Source organism: Podarcis gaigeae, assembly GCF_964106915.1.
Source record: "Podarcis gaigeae genome assembly, chromosome: 16".
Lineage (NCBI taxonomy): Eukaryota > Metazoa > Chordata > Lepidosauria > Squamata > Lacertidae > Podarcis > Podarcis gaigeae.
In genome coordinates this window covers 22883295-22907734 of record NC_139693.1, presented here as the reverse complement: position 1 = coordinate 22907734, position 24440 = coordinate 22883295, and the positions used below count along the sequence as shown (strand labels likewise).

General features: G+C 47.7%; 1 protein-coding gene across 2 annotated transcripts; it reads left to right on the top strand.

Moving 5' to 3' along the window:
• Nucleotides 1–692: 692 nt before the first annotated feature.
• Nucleotides 693–23918, top strand: TMEM233 (transmembrane protein 233). 2 transcript variants are annotated; one of them, XM_083717805.1, is made up of 3 exons: nt 693–1232; nt 13654–13788; nt 21940–23918. In XM_083717805.1, the coding sequence occupies exons 1-3, from the start codon at nt 1011–1013 to the stop codon at nt 21949–21951; spliced, it is 369 nt and encodes a 122-aa protein (XP_083573931.1). In that variant the 5' UTR covers nt 693–1010; the 3' UTR covers nt 21952–23918. The 2 variants fall into 2 exon arrangements, with proteins under 2 accessions (XP_083573931.1, XP_083573930.1); XM_083717804.1 differs by lacking the exon at nt 21940–23918 and having other exon boundaries at nt 13654–14561.
• Nucleotides 23919–24440: the final 522 nt, after the last annotated feature.

The window sequence follows — 24440 nt, the reverse complement described above, 5'->3', positions numbered from 1 at the left end:
GGGAAACTTCCACATTCCCCAATTCCTGTTGCTCTGAAGCAGCTGATTTCAGTGGTACACTACCACTGGCTCTGGAGGTCACATCTACGCAACACATTTAGAGCACATGGCTTCCTCCCCAGAAATCCCGGAAACAGTTGTGTGGTTAAGGGTGCTGGGAATTCTAGCTCAGTGAGAGGTAAGCTAGAGTTCCCAGGATTGGGAAGCCGGACATGTTGAATTTGCTTTAAATACATGGTGCAGATGTGACCATAGGAGCCAACTCCTTGGGGCTGAGGGCTCTTTTCCGCCCCTCCAATAAAATATTTGAGGGGGGCGCCCCACAAGTTAATGGTCATTACCATTATGGTCATTCAAATGGTGGGTGTGGGTGGGTGGGTGTACCATATCATGTGATCAGTGGGGCTTACCTCCACCCCCCAAAAAAAATATTTTATTCAAGTTGGCACCCCTGGATGTGACCTCAATCATCCCCTTGCCATCCTGCCTGGAAAGCCCGTCTAGCCATCCTGGCTTAGAGCCATTTCCCCAGTCCTCTCCCCCTCCTCCTCCCATCTCCCCCCAATACCTGATTGGGTCGAAGAGCTCCGTGTAACTCCAAAGTGGGCGTCCCTTCCCTCCAATCAGACGGCGCTCCGAGTGCCTTGGTGCTGCTACTGCCGCCGCCGCAGCCGCCGCTGGCCATACCAAAGGCGCTTTCAGTCCTTGCTGAGCCCGTCGGGAGCGATCTCTTCTTCCCCAAGCCTCTTCGGCTTGGCCGGGGAGCGAAACCTGAGAGTTTGCCCGGGATCGAGGTGGGCTTGGCTCGGTCCGCCTTTTGGCTGCCGTCCCTGAACGGAGACAGGAGCGAGAAGGAGAAGGAGGAGAGGGGCTGAGCGAGGTCAAGCGGCTCCCTCTGCAGCTCTTTCCGCCGCAGGGACAGCAGCAGCAGCCCTGCGCTCCTCCTCGGCTCGCGTCCGCCCCGTCGAACTTCGTTTCTCCCCCCTTCTCCTTCTTCCCGCACCGGCTTCATGGAGGGCTCCTCTTCGCCGCCGCCCGCCTACTCGGACCTCAGGCGGGGCCTGGGGAAGAGCAACAGCGGCGCCGACCTGCAGATGAACGGCGACGAGGAGGCGCCGGGCCCCGAGGAAGAGGAGATCCACGCGCCCAAAAACTACCTGTGGCTCAGCATCCTTTCCTGCTTCTGCCCGTCCTACCCCATCAACATCGTGGCCTTCGTCTTCTCAGTGATGGTAAGCCTCGTGTGGTGTTTTTTGCGGTGGGTTTAAGGGGGCAGTGGCGTAGCGTGGGTTGTCAGCACCTGGGGCAAGGCAAGTAATTTGCGCCCCCTAACCCGTGGATTTGCGCCCCCTAACCCCCACATGGTGCGGCCGCCCCCCCCTGAACCCCCCACGCTACGCCACTGTAAGGGGGCGACGTCGGGGCTGGAGCGTCCCTATCTCCACGATTGCGCCCCTCCCCAGTTCGTCGCCTCCTACTGGACAGCTCTTACTTGGAAAGGGGAAAGACATAATAATAATAATAATAATAATAATAATAATAATAATAATAATAATAATAATAATATTTATACCCTGCCCATCTGGCTGGGCTTCCCCAGCCACTCTGGGCGGCTTCTAAAAAAATAATAAAATACTGTAATACATCAAACATGAAACATTAGGGTTTAAAAGGGTTGTATTCAGATGGACCCTACTCAGAGTAGACCTTTTGATTTCTTTCCAAGCCCTACTCAAGAGAACATTGGTTGGACTCAATGGGCATGAGGTAGCCATGCCCATTGGCTTCAGGGGATTCACTCTTGAGTAGAACCAGCACTGGAGAGATTCGCAGACATTAAAAGGCCACCGGTTAGCCATGTTCCTTACTTTTAGTGGGTCTAATGACAACCCCAGCTGACCCGTGATTCCCCTGGACTATAGAGGGAGGGGACACAACACCCCCTATGAAATTTATTTTTCAGAACCTCTCCTTTCCAGCTTCAGTCTCTACTGCATCTTTAGATTCTGATCCGCTGCAGGTGTAACTCAAAAGTCCCATGGAGTTCAAACAGGAGCTTGCATCTAAGGAAGCATGGATGTGATTGCAGCCCTGACCTATTAATGGTTGGCCCAGAAGCAAGCTTCCTGGGTGATATTTAGCTGGGCTTAACTTTCCAGGAAGTGCAATAAATGGTTTCAAGATGCAATGTTAGGGAGGGAGCCTCCAGATGTCCTGTCATTCCATTGTCAGTCCACACTTCCCCAAGCATTTCTGCACTACTTTCCTTCCTGAAAAAGCCCCCCTTTTTAAAAAAAAGGTGAATTTACTGCCCGAGAACACTTTAACCCACTTCTAATTGCTCAAGCCTAAATTTGCAGCTATGCCATTGAATCTTTCTCCCAAAAGAACCACAAGCTGTGTGTACATATTGCTGGGTTAAAATCCAGCTAGGTTGTTCTTTTCCCCCCAGTTGGGATCAAAGCCAGGGTGGGTGTGTTTTTTTTGGGGGGGGGAGTGCAGTATTTTGTAAAAAAACAAAACAAAACAGAATCATAGAATTCTAGAGCTGGAACTTGCTCAAAAGTGTTGTCTAGTCCCTACTCCCTGCAATGAAGGAATCACAGTTGAGGGTAGATTTTATCATTATTTATTATTGCATTTCTCTCTCCCCCCCCCCCCCACCTTCGTCCCAAAGGGGTTCAGAGCAGCAAAAGGCAGGATAGATGTGGATTGAACCCGGGGTGAGAGTGCAGTGGGTGCAGAGTAAAAAGGAAATGTGTGTTTACACAGCCCCAATCTGGAGGGGACCTGAGTTTACTCCGGATCCTAAGCACTGCGGAGTTCAGTGGGGCTCACTCCGCTGTTGGTGCAAGCCTATGTTAAGGTTGTAACCTTTTGCCTCAAGATTTTGTTATCAATACAGTGGTACCTTAGGTTAAGTACTTAATTCGTTCCGGAGGTCCGTTCTTAACCTGAAACTGTTCTTAACCTGAAGCACCACTTTAGCTAATGGGGCCTCCTGCTGCTGCCACGCCACCAGAGCACGATTTCTGTTCTCATCCTGAAGCAAAGTTCTTAACCCGAGGTAATATTTCTGGGTTAGCGGAGTCTGTAACCTGAAGTGTATGTAACCTGAAGCATATGTAACCCGAGGTACCACTGTACTGGATAGAAGTTGCGGTTTTTGTAGTGCAAAGATGCTGCTTTTCAGTCACTTGCCTTGATTATCTGACTCTCTTGTTTCTGGAACTTGTTCTTCTGGTGCCAAGTCCATACAACAACCAGGGTGGTGTAGCGGTTGCAGCATCAGACTAGGGATCCGGGAGAGCAGGGTTCAAATCCTCCTTCCCTCACTGGGCAACTTTGCGTCACTTCCTAACTCTCTCTTGGCCTAGCCTACCTCACAGGGTGGTTGTGAGGATCAAACAGGGGAGGGGAGAAGAACCTTTGAGCTCTTTGAAAAATGGGATATAAGTGCAATGAATAAATACAATTTCAAGAACATGCACCATTGGTTTTGTTTTCAGAGAGAGAGAGAGAAATTTCAGATAATGAGCGGCGAGTAATTGTGTCTTGTACAGCACCAGGTATAGGAAAGATAGAACAGCAAAGTTAAAACCAGAGAGCCAGTGTGGTGTTATGGTTAGCATGTCAGACTAGGACCTGGGAGACCAGGGTTCAAGTCCCCGCTTGGCTATGCAGCTCACTGGGTCACCTTGGAGGCCAGTCACTCTCAGCCTAACCTACCTCGTAGGGTTGTTGTGGGGATTGAATGAGGCGCAGGAGAAGCACACACACCACCTTGGGTAGATCTGGGTTGACCTGGGATTCGGGTGAATCAGACTGAGGAAGCCTTGGATATCCTTGGCTTGGATCAAGTCTCCCTGCAGCAATCCAGGGCTGTCAAAATGCAAGGCAAGGAAAGCAGGGAGAAGGAGCCCTGTGTGACTCTGTAAGGTTCCTGAATTGGGTCAGGGCCTGGATCCAAGTTGGGTGCAAAACAGGACGGGAGACCTGCTCAATCCTCACATGCACACATGAGGAAGATGTGCACAAGTCTTTTATAGTGGTGCATGGTTTGTTGGCAAGTTGTCATCCTAGTTGTTGTTTAGTCGTTTAGTAGTGTCCGACTCTTCGTGACCCCATGGACCAGATCAGGCCAGGCACTCCTGTCTTCCACTGCCTCCCGCAGTTTGGTCAGACTCATGTTTGTAGCTTCGAGAACACCGTCCAGCCATCTCGTCCTCTGTCGTCCCCTTCTCCTTGTGCCCTCCATCTTTCCCAACATCAGGGTCTTTTCCAGGGAGTCTTCTCTTCTCATGAGGTGGCCAAAGTATTGGAGCCTCAGCTTCAGGATCTGTCCTTCCAGTGAGCACTCAGGGCTGATTTCCTTTAGAATGGATACGTTTGATCTTCTTGCAGTCCATGGGACTCTCATCCTTACCCCCTGGCAATTCTAAACTTTCTTCTCATCCCATTCACTATTCTTTCCATTCCAGTGCCTTAGGTGTGAATTTCAGAACAGAGGGTGGTGAACTCCCTTGCCCTGTGTTCTGGCAGATTCTAGGCTATATGGAAGTGAGATCCAGGAAGCAAAGATGGTTTCGGAACTCTAGCCTGGAAAAGGGTGTGAGATCAGCTCTTCGGTCCCCTCCACCCACCCTGCAATAAAAAAAATACCACAAGCTCTGGGGTCCTGGGAGGATGCAGTTTGTGACCAAATCTATAGGTTTATTACAGCAAACTTAAAGCAGAACTTTTAAATTCTTGAAGCATAACATTTCCAGCAGCTGATAAAAATGATCATCAGTTGCTCTGATGAAAAGGATGCATTTAAAGGATGATTTTGAAACTTCTCTTTTGTCCGTCATTATAATATCTCTCTTTCTCTCTAGGAGGTGAAGATCTGTGGCCCATTTTGGCCCATTTTGCAGTTCTGCCTGTCTCAGGGGTAGAGAGTACACCTTCTGCATGCTAACTGCTGTCTCCTTCTCAACATTGGGGTAGGGTTGGGGTCAGTGGTACGGCATCTGCCTTGCATTCAGAAGCACCCAGGTTCAATCCCCAGCATCTCAAGGTAGGGCCAGGAAAGACCCCTGTCTGAAAGCCTGGGAGAGATGCTGCCAGGCAGTGTAGACAATACTAAGCTAGATGGACCAATGGTCTGACTTGGTTTATGGCCGCTTCCTATGTTCCTAGCTGCCAACCCAGAAGCCCAAGAGGAGTGTGAAGACAGAGGTTCCTATGGCCAAAGGCCCAACCTAGCCCTGGCTGTCATTTACCAGTTTGAAAGATTTTGACCCCTGATTTTCAGCTGGGGTGGAGGGAAGCTTCCCAGAGTGGCTTACAGCTATCAATAATAAGACTTGGCTTATAAGCTAAAAGGAAAAAGGAGGAGGAGGGAGGAGGAAGAAGCAAATTCAGGTGCTAGGTCTTTGCTCTGGAGTTCTTGTAACAACCAGCTGTAATAGGTCAAGAAGAGGAGGTGCCAAAAAAAGTCCCGTGTGTGCATGTGTGTACATGTGTGTGCGTGTGCGCGCATCCAGGTGCACATAGGATTTGGGAGATCAGAAATGCTTCCAGGTGCAACTCTTTTTTCAATAAGAGCAACATTGGGCTGTGCATATGAGACCCTTCTGCAACAAATGTTCATTATATTGTTCTCCCTGCATTGATTGCTCACTCAGTTCACAAACCTTCCACCATTTCCCTGCCCCCCCTAGAACTTCCCCTTCCCACCTCAAGTGACTGCTAAGCTCCCTATTCTTCCCCATTTTTCTCTTCTATTCTGCAGTCCCACTCTGCACCCCCATTTTCACAGGCATGCCCATGACTCTGCCCCCCCCAAGTTCTTTCAGTTCCCTCCATCCCTACTTCACACAAACCTCTGCTCTTGTTTTCAACAGCAACATTTCACCTGTCAATGCCCCTCCCTCCTTGCTCCCATGACATGGCCGCTGGTGTTGTGCCGCTTGCCTCCTCACCCCACCCTAACTTCCTGCAAATCTGGGATTTTGATGCGAGACCCAGAATGGCTACGTGACGACAACCTTACATTTTTATGCATATAGGAAGATAAGTGTAGAAGTGTGGGTGGATATGTGCACGACACGGACCATCCATTCCGAGAGAGTCCATTTAGCCAACCTAATGGGTTGCGGTCTATTACTTGCGTGAAGGGAGAAATGGCTGGCTGTTTCAGAGCCCTGAGAGATTAGGAGAGGCTAAGGGTGTGTGCTTGTGTGTGCCAAAGAACCTCGAAGCACGTTCCGTCTGCAGTTGGCAGGACGGTGGACTGGAGACAGAAGGTATTTCGCTAAGAGAGATGGCTTCTCCCCCATCCCTCTGGGGACCATAAAGCTTTCAAGAAGCAAGGGTTATTTGAGAGCTCAAAAGAGATGCCTCGAATCACTATACAGATATCTCACCCTGCTGATCTGCTCTTTAAATAATGGGTACCATTTTCTCGCCATCAGAGTTAATGGCTCAACAAAAAAACAAGTACAAATGGCACCAGCCCAGTACAGCAATATCCAACTGCCTTGTCCACACTCGTTCCTCTGCATCAAAGGTAGGGAACCTCTTTCAGCCTGAGGGCCGCAAATCCCTTCTGGGCAATCTTCCAGGGGCCACATGCCAGTGGTGGGTGGAGCCAGAAGGAAAACTGGGAGGAGCAACAGATGCAAAATGGACCTCTGTACAATAGGCTAGTTTCTACACACACACACACACACACACACACACACACTCATAATCCAGGCAAGCAAAAGGCACGATCACAGTTCAAGGACACATTCCAGCCAGGCAAAACACTCAAGGAGGGTGCAAAGCAGGGCTGGTGAGGGCTGTGGCCTGGGAAGGAGAGATGTGGCTGGAGAGGGGTGTGTGATATGGGCATAGGTGTAGCCAGGATTTATGTTGGGGGGGGCAGGGCACCCCACCTGGCATCACCGTCTGTCTGGCTCTGATACCTAGCACATTTGGAATGAAGGGTCTCAGCTGTTTTTAAGTGACTTTCTTTTGACCCCAAGTGCCCAGGAAAATCTGTCCAATTCTTTCTACAATTTCTATTTTTAGTTAAGTATTTTTATTTATTTATTTGATGGGCATGGGAGAGTCTCAGGAGCCATGTGGAGGGTTGAATTTGGCCCCCAGGCCCAAGGTTCAATAGAAGCTTATAAAATTATACAGTGGTACCCCAGGTTACATACGCTTCAGGTTGCATACGATTCAGGTTACAGACTCTGTTAACCCAGAAATATTGTTGTTTAGTCGTCATGTCCGACTCTTCATGACCCCATGGACCAGAGCACGCCAGGCACTTCTGTCTGTCTTCCACTGCCTCCCGCAGTTTGGTCAGACTCATGTTTGTAGCTTCGAGAACACTGTCCAACCATCTCGTCCTCTGTCATCCCCTTCTCCTTGTGCCCTCAATCTTTCCCAACATCAGGGTCTTTTCCAGGGAGTCTTCTCTTCTCATGAGGTGGCCAAAGTATTGGAGCCTCAGCTTCACGATCTGTCCTTCCAGTGAGCACTCAGGGCTGATTTCCTTCAGAATGGATAGGTTTGATCTTCTTGCAGTCCATGGGACTCTCAAGAGTCTCCTCCAGCACCATAATTCAAAAGCATCAATTCTTCGGCGATCAGCCTTCTTTATGGTCCAGAAATATTACCTCAGGTTAAAAACTTTGCTTCAGGATGAGAACAGAAATTGTGCAGCGGCGGCACGGCAGCAGCAGGAGGCCCCATTAGCTAAAGTGGTGCTTCAGGTTAAGAACGGACCTCCAGAACGAATTAAGCACTTAACCCGAGGTACCACTGGACACAGCTGGGAGAAAGTGGATAGAGAAAAGTCTTTCTCCCTCTCTTTACTGCTAGAACTTGTGGATATCCAATGAACCTGAATGTAGGAAGATTCGGGTCTTCTTCCTGAAAGGTTAAAATGCAGCTTGGCTCTAAGCTATGAGGAGGCCTGAGCTCCTGCCGAAATTCAGGTGAAGACGAACCTCTTTTGTCAGGCTTTTACAGGTGGAGAGGTTTGATGGGTGAAGGACGTCACTGTTCCTGCATTACTTTATGCAGGGAATATATGCAAATTGGTTCAGATTATTTCGTTACGTGGTGGCTGTGGCGGTGCAGAGAGGTATGAAAGCACCCTAATAAATAAAACAAAACAAACGTCTTTAACCGAAGCATTTTTAGCTTTCTCTCCAGCTGAGAAAGCCTCCCACAGTGGTTGACAAAGATCAATAACAAGGCAACCCTGACTTTTTAGAGTTGCAGGCTAAAAGGCACGTCACAAAAGGAAAAATGAATGGGGAGGGAGAAGGGGGGAAGCCTTTGGGTTTACCATAGAAAAGACATGAAACAGAACGGGGCAGGGGAGAAATGAAGCCATTTCATTTAGGAGAAAACAAACCACAATCCTTAGATCTGATGTAACACAAAGCCAAGGCTTCTTGGTTTGTTTGTTCTGCTTCCACCAGTGAAGGATAGAAGAGGAGGCAATTGGGCAGTATATACCTACCTGCTGTTCTTTCACAATAAACCACAATAAGCCATAACATCTGGCTTATCATTACATGCAAAAATGGCCATCAACTCATACAAGTCTGGGTAGGGGAACTTCAGGCCCAGGGGCCACAACTGGCCCTCCAGCCATCCCTGCCTGACCCGTGGCACTCTCCACAGGCCACACCCTCCTAGAGGTCAAATTTAAATATGTTGCTCCACCCAGTTGTGCTTCTGGCCCCACCCATTTGTCCCCCAGAAGGTTCCCCAGGAAGGCAGGAAGCCCTCACTCCCATAGAAGCTGCAATGTATTCATTTTGTATTGTCTTACGGATAAGCTCTTGCAAGGCTCCCACAAAACCCAAGTGTAATGAGAAGCGCAGGAATGCCCACATGATATATTTGCTGCATTGCTTCTGAAAAAGGGCCAGAGGAGACACTTGATCCACTAGCAATTTCCCTCCGGGCCTGCAATTCAGCTAATGCTGCATGCCGTCATCGCAGACCTCTGCCTAGTTTTGTAGCTGATAGGATTTATTCTGTCTGCAGAACGTCTTCTTGAGGCGCTGGCATTCTGAAAAGCTTGCATCGTCATGAATCGCCTGTGCTCCCAATCTGCCACGATTTATAGCAATTCCTATGAGGGGAGGAGAAATAGGATGCCTTATACAGTGATACCTCGGGTTAAGTACTTAATTCGTTCCAGAGGTCCATTCTTAACCTGAAACTGTTCTTAACCTGAAGCACCACTTTAGCTAATGGGGCCTCCCACTGTTGCTGCACCACCGGAGCACAATTTCTGTTCTCATCCTGAAGCAAAGTTCATAACCTGAAGCACTATTTCTGGGTTAGCGGAGTCTGTAACCTGAAGCGTATGTAACCTGAAGCGTATGTAACCTGAGGTACCACTATACTGAGTCAGATCGCTGATTCCAGCTAGCTCAGAATTGTCCGCAGTGGCAGGGGAACCTGGGGCGGGGTCGAACCACCCAGCGGCGCCTGCGCGACATCCCATACGGTTGCTGTGTGAGAGGCAGCCCGTATAGACGGCGTGCGAGAGCGGCAGCCCGTGCGAATGCCATGTCAGCGGTGCCCATACCAACTGCACACACGCCCTCGGCTGCTCTCCAGCTGGGGTGGGGAGCGGGCCATCTTGTCACTCCCCGAGTGGTTCCCGTGTCGGCCCATCCCCTCCGCCCCCCACTTCATACTCCCTTGATTGTCCATCTTGGGAGTCATTCTGCAGTAAAGATGTTTGCACCTTTAAGAACTGTTTCTGTGAGCTCTGGGCAGATTGAGTACAGCTGGTCATGACTACAAAAGGAGGAAAAGTTGCAGTTTGAATCTGCCTGCAAGGAATAACACTCACAAGCTTTGTTGCTTTGTAATAAAACCTTTATTTGATTTGGTTTTACACTGGTCTTATGGTGTCAGAGTTTCTGTCACCTCCCACCAGAAGAAAAAACCCCTCTAACAGTCCGCACTGATGGAAGTCTCTCCTAGCCCTATCTGGAGATGCCAAGAATTCAACCTGGGGCCAGTGGCGTAGCGTGGGGGGTGCAGGGGGGGGCCCGGCCGCAACATCTGGGGGTTAGGGTTAGGGGGCGCAAATCCACGGGTTAGGGGGTGCAAATTACTTGCCTTGCCCCAGGTGCTGACAACCCACGCTACGCCACTGCCTGGGGCTTTCTGCATTTGAGGCAGATGCTTATTTATCATGGGCTGGCCAAGTTGGGAAAATGCAGAGGGAGGATATGGGGGAGGCCTCCAGTGGGATGTGGGGCATCTGCTGGGAGTGGGGGAATCTGCTAGCAAGGGTTGCAGGGTGGGGGGCTTCCTCAGCCTGCTCTCTCCCCTCCTCCCTTTCCACGTTTGGTGGAGAACCGCCGTCAGACACAGCTGTCTGATACTGGGAATAGCTCTGCCTTCCCAGAAGAAAATAGTTCACCTGTCCCAGCCACCTCTCAGGTGGTAGCAACTTGTTCCCTGTCACCCAAGTTCAGGAGGAGCCCAAAGAGAAGGAAGCAGAGGGCTCTGCCTACTGAGCATTGCAAGAGATTTCAGAAACTCTTTCAGCCTTAAGATGAGCGCACCATGTTCCTATATTCAGGATAGCCATTGGATCATCTTTCAAAGCTTTGCCAGCTGGAGCTCCTGCCTTTGTTGTAGCTGTTATTGAGGATTAGCAAAGAGTATTGCCTAAAGTGCCTTAAGCCAACAATCTGCCTATGTACCACAATAATCTAAGCATAAAAGTCTTTGGAAAACGTGTATCAATTTTCTTCAGCAACTGGGAGCCAGGACAATGCTCTGCCACTGAGCTATGGCCATTCTCAAGGTTGCCATTTTCTGATTGGAGGGACGAGTGGGGAGGGGAAGGTTCCAGCACCATGGAGAGCTCCGAGCAAACCACTTGTTCCATCAAAGGTAGAGGAGGACCAAGGTCCTCGTGTATAGTCATGAAAACAATATACAAACGTAAATTAAATTAGGGTAAATGTCTTGCAAAAAGAGGTGTGTATATTTGCCCAACAGGCATGCAAAAATCTGTCTATATACCTTAAGAAAATGTCCATTTTGGTGCATTTTTAAAATGTTGAGGCTGCCATATTGATTCACAATGGTGGCCAATATCAAAACATAGTTAAAAAACTGCTCCGTGATCTCAGGAGCCATTGTGCCAAATTCCTTGTGTCACCTTAAAGGTAAAGGTAGAGGGACCCCTGTCCATTAGGTCCAGTCGTGGCTGACTCTGGGGTTGTGGCGCTCATCTCGCTTTATTGACCGAGGGAGCCGGCGTACAGCTTCTGGGTTATGTGGCCTGCATGACTAAGCCACTTCTGGTGAACCAGAGCAGCACACAGAAACACCGTTTACCTTCCCGCCAGAGCGGTACCTATTTATCTACTTGCACTTTGACGTGCTTTTGAACTGCTAGGTTGGCAGGAGCAGGGACCGAGCAACGGCAGCTCACCCCGTCGCGGGGATTCGAACCGCCAACCTTTTGATCGGCAAGTCCTAGGCTCTGTGGTTTAACCCACAGCGCCACCCAATAAATAGAGGATTTAGCTTTTTGCCCTCAGCTTTCATCTGACCTTTGTGTAGTTTATATCCCAGGAATTGAACCTAGAACTTCTAGATGTTGGTGGCCATCGCTGGCTCTTGTGGGAGTGAGTTCTGTAGTTTAACTATGTCTTGTGTGAAAAAGTCCTTTTATCTATCGCAAATCATTCAGTTTCATATAATGTCCCTGAGTTAGAGCATTAGGAGAGAGGGAGAAAAGCTGTTCTCCATCCACTTTCTGTGTGCCATGCATCATTATATAAGGTTCTATCATGGCACCTCTTTCTCTCCTTTTCTCTAAACTAAAAAATCCCAAATGCTGCAAATTTTCCTCATGGGAGAGTCATTTAAACCAAAGTCAGCTACAATTTAGGAGCAAATAAATGTCAGTAAAACCACACCTAAAAATAGTTTGCCCTCTTACTCAAATGCCTGGCCAATATCTATGGCCTCCAGGTAAAACCAGAATCCCTTTCCTCCTCCCCTCCACCTCGCACTGCTCAGATGCATATTCTCTCAAGTGGACAGCCGAGCCTTCGAAGTGCAGCACTTAGTTAAATTGCTGTGGGATTTATTGATCAGCAATGGTGGAGCAATGAGCCGTACAACGAATGCAGGAGTAATAATCAGCTCCTGGATAAATGGCCGCTTCGTCCCTGGCGTTGATTGGGAATAGCCAGTGTGGTGTAGTGGTTAGAGTGTCAGGCTCTAGGACCCAGGAAGTAAAGGTAAAGGGACCCCTGACCATTAGGTCCAGTCGTGGACGACTGGGGTTGCGGCACTCATCTCGCTTTATTGGCCGAGGGAGCCGGTGTACAGCTTCCAGGTCATGTGGCCAGCATGACTAAGCCACTTCTGGAGAACCAGAGCAGTGCACGGAAACGCCGTTTACCTTCCCGCTGGAGTGGTACCTATTTATCTATTTGCACTTTGACGTGCTCAGGGTTCAAATCCCTCACTCAGCCATGGAGTGCATTGGGTGACCTCAGGCCAGTCATTAACCTACCTTGCAAGGTTGTTGTGGGGATTAAATGAGGAGGGAGAAAACCACGTACAGTGGTACCTCAGGTTACATACGCTTCAAGTTACAGACTCTGTTAACCCAGAAATAGTACCTCGGGTTAAGAACTTTGCTTCAGGATGAGAACAGAAATCGTGCTCCGGTGGCGTGGCAGCAGCAGGAGGCCCCATTAGCTAAAGTGGTGCTTCAAGTTAAGAACAGTTTCAGGTTAAGAACGGACCTCCGGAACGAATTAAGCACTTAACCCGAGGCACCACTGTACACCGCCTTGAGCGCAGTGGAGAAGAAAGTGGGATATAAATGCAGTGAGTACATAAATAAAAAATAAAATTATAAGGAAACAAAAAAAGAAACCCAGTGCCTTTTTTAAATCAGTGGTTAAAATCAGCACAGCTTTTAAAGGTTCAGTCCACCTTCTTGATTCAAAATGGTTTCCAAGTACCGGTATATCCAAGCACACACCAAAACCTATGATCTTGATCACAGGAACCATTGTGTAATAATTGGTCACGATATCTTTTAAGAGATGTGTGACAGTTTTCCAAAATATATAGTAGATTTGGGTGGTGGGGAGAGAGGACAGGAGAATGAAAAAACTGTGAGCTGGTTGTTAAGGTATTATGCCGATGATTTATTCATTACTGAATTGATACACAACCCTTCCTCCCCAAGGATCCCAGGCTGGCAGACAGATACAAAACTGTAAAAAGAAAAAGAAAAAGATTACAAAATAAATCTAAAATCAATTGCAATCAAAAACATACTTCCAGCCTATACTCTCGAGGTGGCCAGGCGCAGTATTCTTCAGCCACCAGATGCTTGGGTGAACAGGGACATTTTCTCCTAGGGAGTTAATAATGATAGAGACGGGCACACCTGGCTAGAGAGGGCATTCCTGAACTGGGGGCCACCACCAAAGAGGCCCTGTCACAGGACAGTGCCAACCACGCAGCCTCCAGTGGCAGCGCCTCCAGCAGCAAGGCCTCACCTGCCAATGGTGGCAAAAGGAGTGAGAATGGAGGCACAGGTTGGTTGGTTGTTGTTTTTTTAATGAAAATTGCATTTCTCCTCTGCAGGCATTAAACAGTTACACACAGGGAGATATAGAGGGGTCAAAAAGACTGGGCCACACCGCACTCCTGGTTGCTATCGCAGCGATCCTCATTGGCCTCGTGTTGATCGGTATCCTTTGTGCAGTTCATTTCACTACGGTAAGTCAGATTTTGCTATTCTCCAGCCAACGCGCTAGAACTTGATGCCATTTTAAAGAATGCTGTTAATTTGCAGAGAGGGGAGAGATGAGAGGGAGGACAGTTATTTCTAGTACTGTAGTGGATACTCACAGCTATGGCAGCTTCTAAGATTATGCTCTCTTCTTTAATCTGTGTTTCTTGTGCTCCTGCATGCTTAGAGGGACAGGGCCAGCACTCAGGAGTTGGCTTCGCTGGGTGCCCATATCCCAGTGTGGGGACCACTGCCAACTCCTGGAGCTCCAGCAAGCATGGATAGGAACTGAGAAAAGAGGAGACGGCCTCTGCCCAACTTGTCCCCTTCTCTTTGGGCAGAGTGGGCCCGGAGAAAGAGGGTCAATCAATGGGGAGCGGTGATTTGTAGTGTAGTGGCAGGCTCAAAGCCACCAGCCCCTTCTGAGGTTATGCAGCCTTCTAAAAACAGTCTTATTATTTTTCAATAATTAGGGGTGCATTGCAACAATCAATGCAGATCTCCATGGGTTGCCTTCCAGCTAGTTCTACAATGTTCCATGCACGTACATGGGCAAATGATTTGGAGCACTCTGATACCTTCTTTTGGAGCAAGTTACATTTTGTTTTCCATGAAGGTCCATTGGATGAAACAGAACGTGCACCCCATTCCCTTGAATCTGGAGCATCTGATGTTCTCAGTCTTCCCAAATGTTTGGGCTTTGGAGCAGCTCTGGATTTTATTTTATTTTAAATAATTTTTATTAATTTGGCGTAATATTCACCGGAGTCAACATTTTCCCCACAACACTTCCTCGGACTGGCGGGCGTGCCTCAGCGATACTCCAATTACCCAGATTCCTAAAAACAAAAACAAGTAAACACACATCGATAAAGTAACACTATATGTGGAGATTCTTTGAATCTCGCAACTTCCCCTCATCCCTTCTACGGAGTCTTGTTTTAAAACATCTACAACTGCATATTAGTTTGTACTCCAGTTATTATATCAAACCATATTATCCATAATATTTTTACACTACCAATATGTCAAAATCCTGCTCTTGTTTCCATCTGCTTACAGTGGTCTCCTAAATAACTTGTAAATTCCCCCCATTCATTTATAAAGTTTTTATCCTCTTGGTTTCTGAGTTTTCCAGTCAGCTTTGCCATTTCGGCATAGTCCACCAGCTTGGTTTGCCATTCTTCTCTGGTAGGGAGCAGCTGTGGATTTAGGGTGGTGTGGGCTGCCCCCCCCCCAGCACGCAGGATGCCCAGCCTAGGAGGTGCAAAACAACAACAACCACTTATATTTATAAGGGTACCTAGTGAGAAGATCCATAAAAATCAACTGTACCAAAAGGAATTATTACGAAAATGAAAAATATTTCTGGGGGTGGTGGAAGCATCAAATGTTGTCCTCACTCAGGGTGCCATATTACCAAAGTCCGCCCCTGTTTGGAGCAAAATAACTCCTCCTTGGGTATTCTTCCCATGCACCTTCTCCAGAATGACCCTAGGAACCGATCCTCAATGGCTAACTCGCCTCCTTTCACTCCAGTTGCCTTCAAGAGCCAGTGTGGTATAGTGGTTAAGAGCGGTGGACTCGTAATCTGGTGAACCGGGTTCGCTTCCCCGCTCCTCCACATGCAGCTGCTGGGTGACTTTGGGCCAGTCACACTTCTCTGACGTCTCTCAGCCTCACTTACCTCACAGAGTATTTGTTGTGGGGGAGGAAGGGAAAGGAGGTTGTTAGCCGCTTTGAGACTCCTTCGGGTAGTGATAAAGCAGGAAATCAAATCCAAACTCCCCTTCTTCTTCTTCTTCTTCTTCTTCTTCTTCTTCTTCTTCTTCTTCTTCTTATCAGCACATAGTGATAGAAGGCTGCTTATCAGTAGCTTAAAAAGTTCCTCTTTCATGCTTATTGGGTGAATCCAGGAGTCTGGGGACAGGGACCCTGCTGCAGAAATATGAATGGGTCTTTGACCCCAACATGACTCCAGACCAAAACACCACTGGGCAATGCACAGGCTCTGGTTAAATTCCCAAAAAGCCAAAGCTTTCATTTTAAGAAATAAAGTCTCCAGACCTCATGAGCTGAAACTTTTAAATACCAAAAACAAAACAAAACAAAACACCCGCACAAAAACAGATCAAAGGAGCAGGCAAACAGCCCAAATACATTAAAACATTATTTTGTGATTTCAGGTTCTGAATGAATAATAATGAGACTAGTGGTAGCAATGACATCTGAGTGTGCAGCCCTGTGCACACTCCCCTGTCTCCCGATAAATCTTAGTCCTTCCTCCGGATATCCCGAGGAGGAGGCCAAAGCTGCAACCCTATCCCCACTTACCTGGGAGTAAGCCCCATTGTACCCAGTGGGACTTCCTTCTGAGTAGACACGGATTGGATTGCACTGTAAAGACCCCAGAACTTCAGGTCAGGCTGCGTCGCCAGCTGGCAGTCTTACCTTGTCACGATGTAGGATCTGAAAGGGAAAGTTGCATAAGGGAAAGGTGGAAGGAAGTGGATAAATTTAGCCCAAAGAAGATTAAGGGGGGAATTCCGTCAAGTATCTAGAAGGAAGATGGGAAATGTTTGCGCTTTCAGCCTAAGCAGCAAGGAGCAGAGGCATCTTCCCAGAGGTATCTGGTTGGCAGCTGCAAGGAAACGATGCTGGGTGAGGTGGACCTTTGGCCTGATCCAGAACCCAGGCCCTCCCTCCTCTTTCAGAGCCAGTATGCTTCTGAATTAACAGCTGACACGGGGAAAGAAGATAGAGGAAACTTTTCTTCCCTCTCTCCTAACACTAGAACTGACCAACATCCAAGGAAGCGGAAGATATGGGATGGATTAAACCAGGGGTCAGCAACCTTTTTCTGCCGTGGGCTGGTCCACCGTCCATCAGAGCATGTGGTGGGCCAGACTATATTTTTTGGGGGGGGGGATGAACGAATTCCTATGCCCCACAAATAACCCAGAAATGCATTCTTAATAAAAGGACACATTCCACTCATGTAAAAGTACGCCGATTCCCAAACCATCCATGGGCCGGATTGCAAAGGTGATTGGGTCACATCCGGCTCCCGGGCCTTAGGTAATAATAATAATAATAATAATATACAGTGGTACCTCGGGTTACATACGCTTCAGGTTACTGACTCCGCTAACCTAGAAATAGCGCTTCAGGTTAAGAACTTTGCTTCAGGATGAGAACAGAAATCGTGCTCTGGCGGCCCGGCGGCAGCAGGAGGTCCCATTAGCTAAAGTGCTGCTTCAGGTTAAGAATAGTTTCAGGTTAAGTACGGACCTCCGGAACGAATTAAGTACTTAACCCAAGGTACCACTGTATTTATTTATACCCCATCCATCTGGCTGGTCTTCCCCAGCCACTCTGGGCGGCTTCCAACAAAATATTAAAATACAGTAATGCATCACACATTAAAAGCTTCCCTAAACAGGGCTGCCTTCAGATGTCTTCTAAAAGTCTGGTAGTTGTTCTTCTCCTTGACATCTGATGGGAGGGTGTTCCACAGGGCGAGCACCAGTACTGAGAAGGCCCTCTGCCTGGTTCCCCGTAACTTGGCTTCTCGCAGTGAGGGAACCACCAGAAGGCCCTCAGAGATGGACCTCAGTGTCTGGGTAGAACAATGGGGGTGGAGACGCTCCTTCAGATATACTGGACCAAGGTTGTCTACCCCTGGATTAAAAAAAAAAAGGACTTCTTCACGCAGCACATCGTTAACCTGTGGTACCCGCTCCTGCAGGAGGCGGTGATAGCCACCAACTTGGATGGCTTTAAAAGAGGATTAGACTAATTCATGGAGGAGAAAGCTCTCAGTGGCTACTAGCCATTATGGCGAAGCTTTGCCTCCACGGTTGAAAGCAGTAAGTGCTTCCCAATAGCAGTTGCTGGAGACTACAGGAGGCGAGAGGGCTCTTGTGCTCACGTCCTGCTTGTGAGTTTCCCAGAAAAGGCATCTAGTTGGCCACTGTGAGAAAAGGATGCAGCCTAGTTGGCCTAGATCCAGCTATAGGGCTTTCCTGGCGTTCTTATGAGTGTGAAACAATAAGGTTGATGGCCTGAACCGTAAGAATGGGGCAGGGAATGAAGGGAAGGCTGGTTTCATACATGCAGGTTCATGGCAGTATCATCAGGTGGGCGGAAGCAGCCATGGTGGCCCAACAGCCATAGGCAAAGGTGTTCCATCACTTCATTTTCCCACGGAGGTGGTTCACCCACTCAGCTGAAAGGCTGGGGAGGGATGTAGCTCAGTAGTAGGGCATCTGCCTTGCATGCACATGGTCACAGGTTTAATCCCTGACATTGCCAGGTAGGGTTGGGAATTTCCCCAGTCTGGAACCCTGGGGAGCAGCTGCCAGTCAGTGCAGACAATACTGAGCTAGATGGACCAAATAATCCAATTCAGTATAAGGTAGATTCCTGCAGCTGAATAATCCTATGCCTGAAATATCATGTACAGCAGGTATCATCAATCCTTTCAGACCCACAGCCCACTTTTAACCCAAACAGGCTTTGGAGGCTCATTTCTTAATCTTTCGCCATCTATTTGCATGGCTGTGAGGTTTCTGTTGTGCCGCACTAGTGGGTCCCAGCTGACCAGCTGAAGACCAGTGATGCACAGGCATGTGTGAATCTACTCATGGGTGCTGGTTGTGCAAGTTGGGTGCAGAATTCAGGAGGGGTGGGGACCTCGATTTTCATTAAAGAGGGGATTTAAGTTCCTAGTCCCTAAGACTATGACGAACATGTTGAAAGGGTAAAGCAGGCATAGGCAAACTCGGCCCTCCAGATGTTTTGGGACTACAACTCCCATCATCCCTAGTGGTCATGGATGATGGGAATTGTAGTCTCAAAACATCTGGGGGGCTGAGTTTGCCTATGCCTGGTGTAAAATCTCATGTGGACAGAACCTGGGTGAAAGGAAAACCCAGAAGTCAGGAGGTTGTGCTTGGATGCCTGCAGAGCTCCTTACCTATTGCTGTGACTAGTCAAATAAGGTATGCAAGTGAGAAGATCAAATTATCTAAAGTAATACAGTATTTTGAAATGCAGTAAGCCCTTTCTCCTCCTGTGAAGAGGCTGCATCCTAATGTTTTAATGTTGTATTTTAAACTTGTTTTTTAAATTGTATATTAATCAACTTGTTTTTAATATTGGTTGTTAGCCGCCCTGAGCCCGGTCTTGGCTGGGGAGGGCGGGGTATAAATAATAATTATAATAATTACTACTACTACTACTACTTGTGTACAATCAGCTTTATGCAAAATAAAATAAAAATAAAATAGAAAGGGGGCGGGCATCCAGGAAAAAAGACTTTAGCAATCCCACTTGCCATTGGACTTACAGTGTTTTTAACTAGATGCAATTTTGGCTTTAGGGGTGATACCTGGAATGTTCCCCCTGTGTAAATTGTGGACTTGCTATATGCATCCCTTTTGGTAGGTAGGGAATTGGGGGGAGTGGATGCAAAAGGGGACCGTGGCTCCTTCACCTTTCACGAAGTCAGGGGCAGGAGCCTGCCACCCTATCCAATTAAGGATTGCTCACATTGCTACTTATCTCCAGAATCTTCACAGCACTCCTGTAAGGTAGGCCAAAGACTAGCATAGCCAAAGACTGTAGCCAGAGGTCCTGCACCTTTAAGAGCTGAACAGAAGAGGGGATTTCAATACTATTAAAGGTGCAGGAGCGTTTTGCCTCTGTTGCATTTGGCTACCTTATTACAACCAGGATTGTGAAACCTGCGGCCCTCCAGATCGCATCATCTCCAACTCTTGGCCACCTGGAAACTGCAACGTAAAAGACAGCTTTCCTTGACACAGTCTTTTGGTTATTTGTCTCCCCCGTATAAAAAGCTCTGTGTCAATGCCCTATGCAGGTCCCTAGATGCTGTTGGACTCCAACTCCCATCATCCCTGACCATTGACTAAGTTTGCCAGGGATGATGGGAGTTGGAGTCCAACATGTGGAGCTCCAAGGTTGAAGAGTGCTATCCTGCGCTCTCATAGAGCAGTCTTTGCTAACCTGGTGCCCTCCAGATTCTTTGGAATACAACTTCTTCGAGAGCCAGTGTGGCGTCGTGGTTGGAGTGTCGGCTCTGGACCTGGGAAACCATGGTTTCAAACCCTTGCTTGGCCACGTGAAACTCACTGGGTAACCCTGTGCCAGTCGCTGCCTCTCGGCCTAATTTGCTTCGCAGGTTTTCTGTGGGTATTAAATGGGGAGGGAGAGAACCATGTACAGTGGTACCTCAGGTTAAGAAGATAATTCGTTCTGGAGGTCCGTTCTTAACCTGAAACTGTTCTTAACCTGAGGTACCACTTTAGCTAATGGGGCCTCCCGCTGCCACCGTGCGATTTCTGTTCTCATCCTGAAGCAAAGTTTTTAACCTGAGGTACTATTTCTGGGTTAGTGGAGTCTGTAACCTGAAGTGTCTGTAACCCGAGGTACCACTGTACGCCGCTTTGAGCTCCTTGTAGAATAAATAATATAAATATAAATGCAAGAAAGAAATAACCCCAAAATATCTGTAGGGCACTCTGTTGTCAAAGAGAGATTGCAGGGAGATGCCACTCGTGGATGGACACAGGAAGTTAGTTCCTCTGCTGTACAGCCACGTCCTGGGTGTCTGGCAACCTTCGCTGGCATATTTACATCGCTGGCTCTTCATCCTGGCAGATGGAATTACCAGCTGTCCCCAAAGACACAGGAGCAGCAGAAGGGCTGTGGTGGGATGTTTCTGCAAGACACACAAGTTGAGATGGACATGAACTTTTCACCTGCTTGAGGAGGATGGGTTGTGTGTTTCTCTCCCCCACAACCGAAACCAGAGCTCTCAAGAAACTTCCTAAATAATTAGGCCTGCATGCTTGAAACTGTTTATTACTTAGTCCTTTTTTAAAACATCTGCCCTGGATCTTCCAATAATCAGCTCCGTTGCATGTCCAAAAGTTCTTCTGTCCTAAGAGAGGGAGAAAAACAACCTATCCATTTCTTCATGCCCTGCATAATTTTGTGAACCTATATCAAATCCTTGCTCACTTTTGCTCTGAACTGGAAAAAGTCCATAATACTTGCATTAGATGTGGTAGAAATTGTGGGAGGCACATACTTACACAATCCATTATGCACAGCAGTCCTTTGGGGTCTTTTCCCTATGCTGCAACTGCTATGAGGGAGACTCCTGGTGGAAACCGCAGGGGTCAGGGGTCAGCAAACTTTTTCAGCAGGGGACTGGTCCACCATCCCTCAGACCTTGTGGGGGGCTGGACTGTATTGGGGGGGGGAAATGAACGAATTCCTATGCCCCACAAATAACCCAGAGATGCATTTTAAATAAAAGCACACATTCTACTCATTTTGGAACTACAATTCCCATCATCCCTAGCTAACAGGACCAGTGGTCAGGGACGATGGGATCTGTAGTCTCAAAACAGCTGGAGGGCCGGAGTTTGCCTACGCCTATAGAATCTACCACTGAGCTGTGACTCTTCTCTCTCCTTAACTATGACCTTCCTTTTCCCTTTAAGTCAGGTGTGGGGAAACTTTGGCCCCCCTGATGTTCCTGAACTGCACCACCCACCACCCCTGGCCATTGGCTCTGCTTGCTAGGGCTTCTGGGAGTTGTAGTCCAGTTGTAGTCCCCCATTCCTGCCTCTGCGTTACAGATGTGCTTTGCCGCTATGAGCACCAGCGGCTCTGGTAATTGCCCAGGGTGTGGCTGATTGCTTCTTCTATGTTAAAACAAGGAAGGCTTTATGAAAACACCAAAAAACAAAACAAAACAAAAGCCATTAGTGAATATCAAACCATTTCCTGACAGTCAGGAATCCATTGATTTTTCGAGATCGCCCTGATACATAATTCAGCACGAACTGGCAGCGAGATGACAGCTACCAGTGGAGACTTAATGCTTGTGATTCAAAAGAGTATTGAGCCACTAATGCAGTGAGTTGTTTGTTTAATGGGAACAAGGGCTATTAAATAATGTGTCCATTAGGCCTTGAGGATGAATAATTTAAATAAGGCAATCAAACTTTCTAACTTTCTCTTCTTCTCTCTCTCCCCTTCCCGAATTCTCCTCTTCTCTTTGTGGGAGGGAAAAACCGCCATTATTTTTAACACCAACGCAGCACGTCATCTGACATCCAAGACACAGGATGGGAAGCGTTGCCCGTCTTCAAACCTCTGGGAAAGGCACAGGGAATCTCTGGCAAAGGGAAGGAAAACAAGGATCCTTCAGTCCAGACGGTTTGATTCCAGTCGCTGGTGAACAGATTGCGTCCGCTATCGCTGTCCACAGTGCTGCGTAAACAGAGACGAGCATTAAAAAGTATTTCTTAAGGAATGCTGTTAATAGAGAAATGCTTCCAATTCGCTTTTCAAACCCCCAAACTCCAGGCCTCCGTTTTCATGTATATTGGAGGTAGTACCTCTATTCCTGCAACACACACAAACTCCTCTCCCTCCATCCTACATCGTAGGCATTCGGGCTCACACTTGTGTGCAACATCGCCCAGGTCAGAGGCGTTTGCTGGCTGAACTTTTTGGATCACTGATGGATGCAAGGACCGAGCTGGAGGAGCAGGCCGGACAAGGTGATTTTGGGGTTGACTTCTGCTTCAGGTCCATTGACCCCATTGGAGCCTCTCAGGACAAAAAATGAGAATGCTTTCCCAGCCCATCATACATCTTTGATCTACTGCGGCTCAACCCTCTCTACAGCTTCAGAGTTATCATCTGAGTTTCTCAGTCTAGCATGGATATTTAGAAAGCTGCCTCGTTGGTCCATCTTGCTTAGTATTGTCTTATGCAGCCCTCCAGGGTGTCAGTTCTCTCCCAGTCCTACCTGAAGAAGCTTTGGACTTGAATCTGAGACTTTCTGCATGCAAAGTAGATGCTCCACCAATCCACTCTCTTTCTTCCTGAACTGCCTTCTCTCCAGTCCAGCTTTCTCCCTGCTCTTTCTGCAAAACAGGCTTCTTCTTTTTCAGGAATGTTTTGCTATCTCTTTTTACAGACTCCCATTTCTTTGATCAGGCCTCTGCTACGTGTTTGTGCTTGTCCGGCTGTGTATGATGTCATGTGCGACTCAAGAGGACAACTCGTCCTGAGAGTCGGTGAAGGATGGTGCTGGTGAAGGGAGATCAGCCTGGCTTGCTCACGTGCCTTTAAGAACAACTCGATCCGCAGAAATGAGCAGGCGGAGCTTTCCTCAGCATGGAAATTACATTTAAACCACCTAACTTCCCCCAAAGAATCATGGGAACTGTAGTTCTGGGTATTGTAATCCTGGGCATTGCAGCTTGGGGGTAAACTACAGTTCCCAGGAATCTTTGGGGGAAAGCCATGTGCTTTGAATGTTAAACTTGTAGGCAGAGCACATGACTGAAAATCAAGCTTCAGTTAAAGGCACCAGCCAACTTTGAGGTGGCTGTAAATTGGCAAGCAAAATGTAATCAGGCTTGACTTGCATTTTGATACCCTGTAGGCTAGGCATCCCCAAACTTGGCCCTCCAGATGTTTTGGGACTACAACTCCCATCACCCCTGGCTAACAGGACCATTGGTCAGGGATGATGGGAATTGTAGTCCCAAAACATCTGGAGGGCTGAGTTTGGGGATACCTACTGTAGGAAATTCTTTTTTCCCATGCCAGATCCTGAATGGAATGGGTTATAGCCAATGGTCAACCTACTCAGAGTGGATCCATTTAAATTAATTGACATGTTTAACTGAATTCTATTAATTTCAATTGGCTAACTCCAACTTAGTTGGATACAACAGAATGGAAACTTTCTATGGGGTAAGGAGAATAATTTTTATTTTATTTATTATTTATTAAATTTGTATACCGCCCTATAGATCTCAGGGTGGTTCACAACATAAAATGCATCCTCCCACCTGTACAAGTAAGGAAATATAAAAGTTTTATCCCTTCCCTTCCATCACCATAATCTAACTTAAGGGATGTTACAAGGAACTTTCCCCAAGGGATAAAGGGTAATTGTGATCACCCCATGTCTGACTGTGGTTTTTTTTTTTTAAATTAACACTTAAATGTCATGTCTGAAAAAAGGGGGGATTCAATAAACTTGTATTGGTTTGTATAATTCTTTGTTCAAATAACTTTAATGCTTTCTTGAGGACTTCTGTAAAGGATCTGCTCCCCAGCGCATGGGACACAACAGAGCAAGAAAAGGGTCAGAAAAGGGTCACTGAAATGATTGTGGGAATGGCTGAAGCATTTTCCTTACAAGGAAAGGCAAAAATAAAATGAAAAGCACGTGGAAGAAAGACAACGAAGGATGATAGTGGTTTATAAATTTATATGTGGTGTAGAGAACGGAGGAAGAAAAGATGTATTCCCCCCCCCCTTTGGATGACTTTTATACGAAAAAACCCTGCTCCTTTCCCCTTATAGGGTACCCAAGAGCCCATATGGGGACGCAGGTGGCGCTGTGGGTTAAACTACAGAGCCTAGGGCTTGCCGATCAGAAGGTCGGTGGTTCGAATCCCTGTGACGGGGTGAGCTCCCGCTGCTTGGTCCCTGCTCCTGCCCACCTAGAAGTTCGAAAGCACGTCGAAGTGCAAGTAGATAAATAGGTACCGCTCCAGCGGAAAGGTAAGCGGCG

Bases quoted from the DNA above. Each gene is read 5' to 3' on its own strand.
- TMEM233 (XM_083717804.1), top strand. From the start codon at position 1,011: ATGGAGGGCTCCTCTTCGCCGCCGCCCGCCTACTCGGACCTCAGGCGG. The intron at 1,233-13,653 runs GTAAGCCTCGTG...TCTCCTCTGCAG, and splicing joins CCTTCGTCTTCTCAGTGATG to GCATTAAACAGTTACACACA.